General features: G+C 50.0%; 1 protein-coding gene across 1 annotated transcript in view; it reads left to right on the top strand.

Moving 5' to 3' along the window:
* Positions 1–10503, top strand: part of LOC307234854 (unconventional myosin-VIIa-like) — a gene marked incomplete at its 5' end in the record, with an annotated part of 37052 nt that extends 26549 nt beyond the window's left edge. Inside the window, 17 exons of the mRNA XM_080006718.1 lie at positions 7–76; positions 1491–1617; positions 2543–2712; positions 3148–3338; positions 3907–4031; positions 4881–5038; positions 5184–5337; positions 5772–5927; positions 6145–6250; positions 6639–6752; positions 7514–7601; positions 7737–7843; positions 7939–8124; positions 8249–8365; positions 8464–8547; positions 8658–8777; positions 9485–10503. Of these exons, the coding sequence (XP_079862844.1) occupies positions 7–76; positions 1491–1617; positions 2543–2712; positions 3148–3338; positions 3907–4031; positions 4881–5038; positions 5184–5337; positions 5772–5927; positions 6145–6250; positions 6639–6752; positions 7514–7601; positions 7737–7843; positions 7939–8124; positions 8249–8365; positions 8464–8547; positions 8658–8777; positions 9485–9577 (2166 nt within the window). The 3' untranslated portion in view covers positions 9578–10503. The remainder of the gene's footprint in view (positions 1–6; positions 77–1490; positions 1618–2542; positions 2713–3147; positions 3339–3906; positions 4032–4880; positions 5039–5183; positions 5338–5771; positions 5928–6144; positions 6251–6638; positions 6753–7513; positions 7602–7736; positions 7844–7938; positions 8125–8248; positions 8366–8463; positions 8548–8657; positions 8778–9484) is intronic.
* Between the last annotated feature and the right edge of the window lie 218 nt (positions 10504–10721).

Below are 10721 nucleotides of genomic sequence, written 5' to 3'. Positions count from 1 at the left end.
GAGGAGGTGGTGGACTTCGCCCGCTACAAGTGGCCCCTGCTCTTCTCCCGCTTCTACGAGGCCTTCAAGTTCTCAGGTCGGGATTTGTTGGAAACACTCCCGCCCCGGGCGGGGGGGCGTTGGCGAAAGATGCTTGTTTCCGGAAAAAAAATAAAATAAAAAAGTTTTTAATAATAAATAAATAAATAAACAGTTTAAAGTGAGGAGGCGTGGTAAGGCATCCGGGAAAAAATAGAGGATTTCTTCGACTCAATGAGCTCGGTTCCTCGGGCGCAGAACTTCCAGTAGAACAACTTTTCTCGCCATGGTTTCCCGCGGGAAATGAAAGAGAATGAAAGAGAGGGAGAAATGGGGGAGGAGAGGGAGACAGGGAGGGAGGGAGGGAGGGAGGGAGGGAGGGAGAGGGGGGGAGAGAGGAGGGGAGAGCGAGATGGGGGAGATAGAAAGAGAGAGGGTGAGGAGAGGGAGACAGGGAGGGAGGGAGGGAGAGAGAGGGGGGAGAGGGAGATGTGGAGAATGAAAGAGAGGGAGAGATGGGGGAGGAGAGGGAGACAGGGAGGGAGGGAGAGGGGGGGAGATGGGGGAGACAGAAAGAGAGCGAGACGGGGGGGTGAAGGGGAGAGAGAGAGGAGGGGAGAGTGAGAATGGGGAGACAGAAAGTGCGAGAGAGATAGGGGATGAGGAGAGGGAGACAGGGAGGGAGGGAGAGAGAGGGGGGAGAGGGAGATGGGGAGAATGAAAGAGAGGGAGAGATTGGGAGGAGAGGGAGACAGGGAGGGAGGGAGGGAGAGGGGGGGTGGGGGAGACAGAAAGAGAGAGAGAGAGATAGGGAGGGGGTTGAAGGGGAGGGAGAGGAGGGGAGAGCGAGATGGGGGAGACAGAGAGAGAGCGACGGGGGAGGGGTGAGGAGAGGGAGACAGGGAGGGAGGGGGGGAGAGGGAGATGGGGAGAATGAAAGAGCGGGAGAGATGGGGGAGGAGAGGGAGACGGGGGGGGCGATGGGGGAGACAGAAAGAGAGAGAGAGATGGGGAGGGGGGTGAAGGGGAGAGAGAGATGGGGGAGACAGAAAGAGAGAGAGAGAGATGGGGAGGGGGTGAGGAGAGGGAGACAGGGAGGGAGGGAGGGAGAGAGAGGGGGGAGAGGGAGATGGGGAGAATGAAAGAGAGGGAGAGATGGGGGAGGAGAGGGAGCGAGGGGGAGATGGGGGAGACAGAAAGAGAGAGAGAGAGAGAGAGAGAGAGAGATGGGGAGACAGAGAGAGAGAGGGGGGGGGGTTTGGTGGAGAGAGCGGGAGGGGGAGAGAGAGGAAGACAGGGAGGGGAGGGGAGTGTGGGAGAGGAAGCGAGAGGGAGGGAGGGAGGGAGGGAGGGGAAACCACGGCGAGAAAAGTTGGACCGGACCGGAGCCCAAATCGCTCCGAGACCCGGGTCGCCTCTTCCCCCGAGTCCGGTTTGGGGGCCTGAGGCAGCCTCTGGACCCTCCCTCGCAGGCCCCAGTCTGCCCAGGAACGACGTGGTGGTGGCGGTGAACTGGACCGGAGTTTACTTCGTGGACGAGCAGGAGCAGGTGCTGCTGGAGCTCTCCTTCCCCGAGATCGCCGCCGTGTCCAGCAGCAGGTGAGGCGACGCCGGGGAAACCCAGTCTCTCGTGCCTGCCTTCACCCACCCCCCCATCCCATAATATCTCTCTTTGTTTATTCGACCCTCGCGTTCTCACTCTCTCTCTCTCTCTCGCTCTCCCTCCCTCCAATTCACCCCCCTCCCCCATCTCTCTCGCTCTTTCTGTCTCCCCATCTCGCTCTCCCCTCCTCTCTCTCTCTCTCGCTCTCCCCTTCACCCCCTCCCCATCTCTCCCTCTCTTTCTGTCTCCCCCATCCCCCCCTCCCTGTGTCCCTCTCCTCCCCCATCTCTCCCTCTCTTCATTCTCCCCATCTCCCTCTCCCCCCTCGCTCTCCCCTCCTCTCTCTCTCTCTCTCTCCCCTTCACCCCCCTCCCCATCTCTCTCTCTTTCTGTCTCCCCCCTCTCCCCCTCCCTCCTTGTCTCCCTCTCCTCCCCCATCTCTCCCTCTCTTTCATTCTCCCCATCTCCCTTTTGCCCCTCTCTCTCTCCCTCCCTCCCTCCCTCCCCCCTGTCTCCCTCTCCTCACCCCCTTCCCTGTCTCTCTCGCTCTTTTTGTCTCCCCCATCTCACTCTCCCTTCCTCTCTCTCTCTCTCTCTCCCCTTCACCCCCCTCCCCATCTCTCTCTCTCTTTCTGTCTCCCCCATCCTCACCCCTCCCTGTCTCCCTCTCCTCCCTCATCTCCCCCTCTCTTTCATTCTCCCCATCTCCCTCTCCCCCCTCTCTCTCTCCCTCCCTGTCTCCCTCTCCTCACCCCCCTCCCCATCTCTCTCGCGCTTTCTGTCTCCCCCTTCTCTCCCCCTCTCTCCCTCCCTCCTTGTCTCCCTCTCCTCCCCCGTCTCTCTCTCTCTTTCTGTCTCCCCCATCTCGCTCTACCCTCCTCACTCTCTCCCTCCCCCTCTCCCTCCCTCTCTCTCTCTCAGAGGAGGGAAGCTGCAGGGGCAGAGTTTCACTCTCGCCACCATTAAAGGGGATGAATACACCTTCACCTCCAACAACGCGGAGGACATCCGTGACCTCGTGGTGACCTTCCTGGAGGGCCTGAGGAAGAGGTCAAAGTTCGTCGTAGCGCTCCAGGACAATCCCAATCCCAGTATGTCGGCTACTTATCTGCCTTTATTGAGTTAATATTTGTTGAATGGGCTCATTAGTGCATTTTAAACATATATGTGAAGCTAGGGAGACAGATCAAAGATAGATAGATGGATGGATAGATGGATAGATAGATGGATAGATAGATAGATAGATGGATGGATGGATGGATGGATGGATGGATAGATAGATAGATAGATAGATAGATAGATAGATAGATAGATAGATAGATAGATAGATAGATAGATAGATAGATAGATAGATAGATGGATGGATGGATGGATGGATGGATGGATAGATAGATAGATAGATAGATAGATAGATAGATGGATAGATAGATTTCGGTCTAGTTCAGCTAACTGGGCGTTCTTGTTCTCCATTAATACTAGTTATTCTCGTCCTCCAACCCTCCCTCCCCTCCTCGTCCTCCCTCCAGCGGGGGATGAGACGACCTTCCTGAGCTTCCTGAAGGGCGACCTGATCCTCCTGGACCAGGAGACGGGGGAGCAGGTCCTCAGCTCGGGCTGGGCGCACGGCGTCAACGAACGGACCAATCAGAGAGGAGACTTCCCCGCGGACTGCGTCTACGTCCTGCCCACGGTGACCAGGCCCCAGCCGGACATAGTGGTGAGGGAATTACCTGTCTGTCTGTTTGTCTATCTGTCGGTCTATCCGTCTGTCTGTCTGTCTGTCTGTCTGTCTGTCTGTCTGTCTATCTATCTATCTATTTATCTATCTATCTATCTATCTATCTATCTATCTATCTATCTATCTATCTATCTATCTATCTATCTATCTATCTATCTATCTATCTATCTATCTATCTATCTATCTATCTGTCTGTCTGTCTGTCTGTATCTCTATCCGTCTATCTATCTATCTATCTGTCTGTCTGTCTGTCTGTCTGTCTGTCTGTCTGTCTGTCTATCTGTCTATCTGTCTATCTATCTATCTATCTATCTATCTATCTGTCTATCTGTCTGTCTGTCTGTCTGTCTGTCTGTCTGTCGGTCTCGCTATCCGTCTATCTGTCTGTCTGTCTGTCTGTCTGTCTGTCTGTCTGTCTGCCTGCCTGCCTGCCTGTCTGTCTGTCTGCCTGCCTGCCTGCCTGTCTGTCTGTCTGCCTGCCTGCCTGTCCGTCTGCCTGCCTGCCTGCCTGTCTGTCTATCCATCTATCCATCTATCTACCAATCAGGCGATGGTAACCATGACACCAGACCAGCGTCAGGAGTCGGTGCGAGTGACTCAGATGGTTTTACCAGAGAGCAGCGAGCGCATAAAGCCCTACACACTGGAGGAGTTCTCCTACGACTACTTCAGGTGCACAAACACGTGCAAAGAAACACACACACACACACACACACACACACACACACACACACACACACACACACACACACACACACACACAAACACACACACACACACACACGTGCAAAGACACACACACATACTGTACATACACACACTCTACTGCAAACACACTTTGCTGTTTTTATCCTCATCATATGTAATTGTTTTACATCTTACTTACTTTATACGATTTACTAACTTACTTCACAAACTGACACACACTATTTCTGACAAAAATACTTTTTTTGTATATTTCCAAATGTGCCTGTTTTCCAGCAGTTGACTGGGGAAGCAGTGTTCAGTGGGAGGGGCTGCTGCTACACATCCAGGAGGTTCTGGGTTCCGTCCCCACGGTGTGGAGCTCAGAGGTTCAGCTCCCAATTTTAAGTCATAGGCCTCTCCCTGATGTATTTATGATTTGAGTACGTCACGGTTAGCCTGAACCCAGAGCCTTCTTTCTGTGAGGCTGCAGTACTGTCCACTGAGCCAGGACGCTAACATGCAAACGTACAAACAGACTCATATCATCACATTCAAACACATAATAATACTACGTATTTGAATGTGATGATATGAGTTTGTTTGTACATTTGCATATAATGTTTTAAGATCGCCGGCGGGGATAGAACCCAGAACCGTATTCTTGGGTAGCAACAGTCTTGACCATTGAGTCAACACACTTCCATGAATTCCCACATAAATATCTAGACTTAAAGCAAAACATTAAAAAAAAAATCGCTTCATTTTGTCTACTTGACTCTCTCCTTCTCTTCTCCTACCCCCTACCTTCTCCCGACCTCCCCCGACCTCCCCCAGGCCCCCTCCCAAGCACACCCTGAGCAGGGTGATGATCACGAAGAACCGTGGGAAGGACAAGCTGTGGAGCTGCACCAGGGAGCCCATCAAGCAGCCGCTGCTCAAGAAGGTGGTGAGCCACGACGAGCTGGCCCAGGACGCCTGCATGTCCTTCATCGATATCCTTTAACACCCGGGGGTGGAGTGGCGGGTGGAGGGGGGACTTTAGGGGCTCCATCCATTACTTCGGACAATAAGTCGCAAAAAGCATCCAATCTTGCAATGAGAAAACCCAGCCGCTTGTAACCTTGACCGGTGCCTCACCGATAATGAAGTACATGGGCGACTACCCGTCCAAGCGGACCCGCTCCGTCAACGAGCTCACGGACCAGATCTTCGAGGGGGCGTTGAAGGCTGAGCCACTGAAAGACGAGATCTACTGTCAGGTCCTCAAGCAGCTCACGGACAACCACGTCAAGTAGGAGCACCACGCGCTCGAGGCGACTCCCTTCCTTTTAAAGCGACTACCTCGCGGTGGTCGTTCCAAAAGGCTCCCGCCTCGGCTTGGTCGGCTTCATCGACGGAATGCAATACGGAGCTCTTTGCAATCAGCCTTTAAATATCGATCGCCTTTTCTTCTTGCGCGGCGCTGTTAAAAATTCACTGTCGTGCAGGAAGTCGTGAAAATGACGTTTCGAGAGGAGGCTACGTTCACCCTCTCTGCCATCAAGGCTGTGTTGTTGATTGTTTTGAATCTGGAGCAGAGGCTTGTTTCCATTTCCGGGTGACGCGTCGGGGCGGGGAACCGATGTGAGACGTGCCGAAGAAACGCCTCGGAAATGATGATTTAAACCTAAATGAAAGTGACACTTTAATGCTGATATTATTTCCCCCCTCCCAATGTGTGTGCAGGTACAGCGAGGAGAAGGGCTGGGAGCTGCTCTGGCTCTGCACTGGTCTGTTCCCACCAAGTAACGCGCTGCTGCCTCACGTGCAGCGCTTCCTCCAGTCCAAAAAACACCACCCGCTGTCTGGAGACTGCATGCAGAGGCTGCACAAAGCGCTACGGTCGGAGTGCATCCACATATTTATACACAGAGATAGACAAATGCATACATGTGCAATCATAAATACACACATTTGCGGCAATAAATGCATAGAATAACAGGACTTCTGATTCTAACTTCTCACTTTCTTTTTTTCCTGTACTGTTGTTGTTGTTGTTGTTGTTGTTGTTGTTGTTGTTGTTGTTGTTGTGTTTGTGGTGTGATTGCGCCGGAAACAGCAACGGATCCAGGAAGTACCCCCCACACCTGGTGGAGGTGGAAGCCATCCAACACAAAACCACCCAGATCTTCCACAAGGTCTACTTTCCTGACGACACCGACGAGGTCAGAAACATGCACGCACGCACGCACGCACACACACTCTAACTCACACACACTCTCACTCTCTCACAAACACACACACACAGACACTGAACGCAAACACCCAAAGTGTTCCATTCATATATGCACACAAATATATTATACGTATACACTAATTACAAGTGTATCTGCATGATGTGTCTACATCTCTGTGTTTTTCTATTTCTGTTGTCTGGCCTGTGTGTGTGTGTGTGTGTGTGTGTGTGTGTGTGTGTGTGTGTGTGTGTGTGTGTGTGTGTGTGTGTGTGTGTGTGTGTGTGTGTGTGTGTGTGTGTGTGTGTGTGTGTGTGTGTGTGTGTGTGTGTGTGTGTGTGTGTTTGTGCGTGTGTGTGTGTGTGCACTCGGCTCCCAGGCGTTTGAGGTGGAGTCCAGCACTAAGGCTAAAGACTTCTGTCAGAACATTTCCACGCGGCTGCTGCTCAAGTCACCGGAGGGATTCAGTCTCTTCGTCAAGATCTCCGACAAGGTCAGACCCCCTTCTACACTCTCATAATAATAATAATAATAATAATAATAATAATAATAATATGATTTTTTATCACTTCAGTTTGTCAGAAAAAGATTGTGGTCTGTGAATTATAATGAGAAAATGACAAAAGTCTGAATTATTTCCTGCTGTCTCTTGAAAAGGTTTAAAATCAGATCATATATTTATCATGGAGATCTTCTAAAATGTATTTTCATGTCTTCACGTAAAATATAAATATTCGGGTGCACTTACCTGGCAGTCTATCTCGTGTTCCTGTAATTAAAAAGATTAATTTAAATCCAACAACCTTTAACCTTTTTGCCTTTGAACATTAGTTGTGTTTAGTGGTTGTTGATGAATTACAGTTATTATTTACACCAACGTAGAAATAAACTTTCATAACAGGTCCATTTTTATTTTATTTTTTATCAAGTTTTGACCCTGGATTTCATTTTAGATTAGTTTGATGGTGCACAGAAGTTATCCAGCAATCACAAAAACGTCATCATCATCATCTTATCGAAATGATTACACACAATGCGTCATGTCTGTTTTCAAATATAAAACCAAATATAAAAGTTAATAAACAATGTACAAAATATTCTGCACGATAACAGTTTGAGACACATGACACGTGTGAAATGTCAGGGGCATTTTTTTTAAACTTTTGGGTGTATTTGATGCCATGACCCCTCATTAATTTCCGACCTGGTGTGTGTGTGTGCGTGCGTGCGTGCGTGCGTGCGTGCGTCCTGCAGGTGATCAGCGTCCCAGAGGGAGATTTCTTCTTTGATTTCGTCCGACACCTGACGGACTGGATCAAGAAAGCCAGACCTGCTAAAGACGGTAGGAGTCCACGTCCCAGTCGAGGGTTCGAGTCCCGGATCCTCTGCAGCCTCCTGTCCCGTGTCCCTCTCTGTCCTCATTGGTCGGTACCTCCCTCACCTCTCCCTCCTTCCCTCCTTCCCTCCCTCCGTACAGGCATCGTTCCCTCTCTGACCTATCAGGTGTTCTTCATGAAGAAGCTCTGGACCAACACGGTTCCGGGGAAGGACTCCTTCGCAGACTCCATCTTTCACTACTACCAGGTTGGTAACGGTTCATATTTAATATTTCACCTGTTTAAAACGATGACACATTTGCCAAGGCACATATTGAGATCCGCCGCCCCTCGTCCCCCTAGGAGCTTCCTAAATACCTGCGGGGCTACCACAAGTGCTCTCGGGAGGACGTCTTCCAGCTCGCCGCACTCATCTACCGCGTCAAGTTCGAGGACGACAAGTCGTACTTTCCCACGATTCCCAAAATGTTGCGGGAGCTCGTTCCCCAGGACCTGATCCGGCAGATGTCCCCTGACGACTGGAAGAGGGTAAAACCTTTATACTGAGTTAATATCTTATTTATACGACTGAAGTGTGGTATTAAGCGGAGAGCCAATCGAGAATGTATGTGTGTGTGTGTGTGTGCGTGTGTGTGTGCGTGCGTGCGTGCAGTCTGTGGTAGCATACTTTAACAAGCAGGCTGGGAAGTCGAGGGAAGAAGCCAAACTCATGTTCCTGAAGATCATCTACAAATGGCCGACATTTGGCTCCGCCTTCTTTGAGGTCAAGGTGAGATTTGCGTGAAATGGAAATTATCATATGCTCTTCGTATTTCGTACAGTGAATATGATGTGATGTGGTATTGTGAAACTGTATTCCATCTTTAGCAAACCACGGAGCCAAACTTCCCGGAGATCCTGCTGATCGCCATCAACAAACACGGAGTCAGCCTCATCGACCCCAAGAACAAGGTACGCGTGCGTCTCCATGGAGACCCGGTGACGCCCGTGTCTTTTTTTTTTTTAAATATGTTTTTCCGTTGCGTTTGTCTAATACACGTCTCTCCCTCCATCCCCCTCAGGACATTCTGACCACGCACCCCTTCACTAAGATCTCCAACTGGAGCAGCGGAAACACCTACTTCCACATCACCATCGGCAACCTGGTCCGAGGGAGCAAGCTGCTCTGCGAGACCTCCCTGGTGATCACGCACGCACGCACACACACAGACACACACACACACACACACACACATATACACGCACACACACACATACACACACACAGACACACACACACACACACACACATATACACACGCACACACACACACACACACACACACACACACACAATCATACTAAACATTTACCACCAGCTTGCACTCATGATGATTGAGCACGGTTGAACAAATCGTTCCCAGTACTTTTCGGAGGTTGAATTTTAAGGGATTGTTTCATAAAGAGTCAAGACCCAGTTTAAGGAAAGCTCTGGTATTATTTAACCAAGTCATGGTTTTTGGATCTTTGGGGGTCACAGAAGAACGTAGTCGCTGTTGCCTCAGTGTCATAAGCTCCACTTGCACACTGCACGTAGCCTTTCCCTTTATAAGCTTTTATCACAGCCGGGTACTGATTACTCTGCATGGATAGATACAAGTGAAACACTTTTTTTTTATCGTTTTATTATTAATTTTGGATCCTTCATGTCCTACTTGTATGTCCTGCTGTTCTTATTGTTTGTGACATCACGATAAAGACCTGAGCGGAACAGAGCAGTCGGCTGGAGATATTCTGTCCATGTCTGACCAATTTAAAGGATTCTGATGCTGATTACTGGTGTTGACTCCCAGCGAGCCAAAAACAGGACTTAGGTTACAAAAAAATACTCTTTGCGTCTTTGCTGCAGGGCTACAAGATGGACGACCTGCTCACCTCCTACATCAGCCAGATGTTGACCTCCATGAGCAAGCAGCGCTCCGGGCGCAGCCTCAACAAGTGAACTTCTTACTGGCAGGAGGCCGCTGAGCTCATTCGGCTCCTGCGCCCCATTGGCCAGCCCTGCAGCTGGGGGCGGAGCTTCGCCAGTCAGCTGTGGAGGATGAGCCGCAGTCCTTCTGCTAGCTCGGCGGGGTCAAAGGTCACCGGAGACGGTTCGAGGACGAGCAGCGACGACCCCGGCGAAGGACCGAGCAGCAGCTACCGCTGCCGCCATGACACCCTGGACGACGAGTCGTCCAGCGAGGACGACTACCTCTGAGAACACAGGCTCCGCCCACTCCCTACTCCCTACTCCCCGGTTCGGGTCGGGTCAGCAGAGAACACACTCACAAACACGGACTGAAAACAAACGCCCCAAAACAGACAATAAACCGTCCAACAAAACAACAACTAACGTGTTGCTTGCTGTGTTTCTGATGAGACCCAGAGCTTCAAAGTGATTCAAGTGCATTAATGACCGAGTCTCCTTAACGTCATTGACTGCTCCTTCACTTCCTGCTTTTTGTCATCATAAGAACAGATGGATTGATTTAAATAAACTTGATGTTGAAAAACCCTGGTCCCCAGTTAGCCCCGTCCCCCATCGTCCAAACTCACTTGTAGCATCGTTAACGCTCGCCCTGGAGAAACACGCCAGGAACCATTTGGGGGTCGGTAGATTCTGCGACAGATTTAGGAACTTAGTGGTTATACCGCATGGGGCTGTTCCCAAGCACAGCTAAAATGTTTTAATATATTGCATTAATGTTATTGTTTAATAGGCAGATGTGTAGTGTTATTGACTGTTCGATGCCTTCATTTTTTTTTTCTATTTTAAAACTAAATTCCCCAGCATGCTCTGCTGGGGACGGCGGCCTGTTGTGGCGTTTTGTACAGTGCTCTTTATCTGTTACGGTGAAGTGTCTTAATAAATTGGTTTCTCTACGGTGTGATGAGTGATCATTTTGACTCATTTTGAGACGCATTGATTCCTTTCTGCGGTTGCAAATACAAACAGCGTAATACTAATAATATTAATTTCTTACATAAATCGTTCCACATAAAGTGCCGCTTTACCACTTTGTATTTACTATAGGAGGTATATAGTGTATACTGTACTGTATGTGAAGTTTATTTTTCGCTGACACAATATCGTTTTGTGTTCA

Source organism: Zeus faber (assembly GCF_960531495.2).
Source record: "Zeus faber genome assembly, chromosome: 9".
In the NCBI taxonomy this organism is placed as follows: Eukaryota; Metazoa; Chordata; class Actinopteri; order Zeiformes; family Zeidae; genus Zeus; species Zeus faber.
Note: the sequence above shows the minus strand (reverse complement) of the source record. Positions and strands in the feature narration are given on the sequence as shown.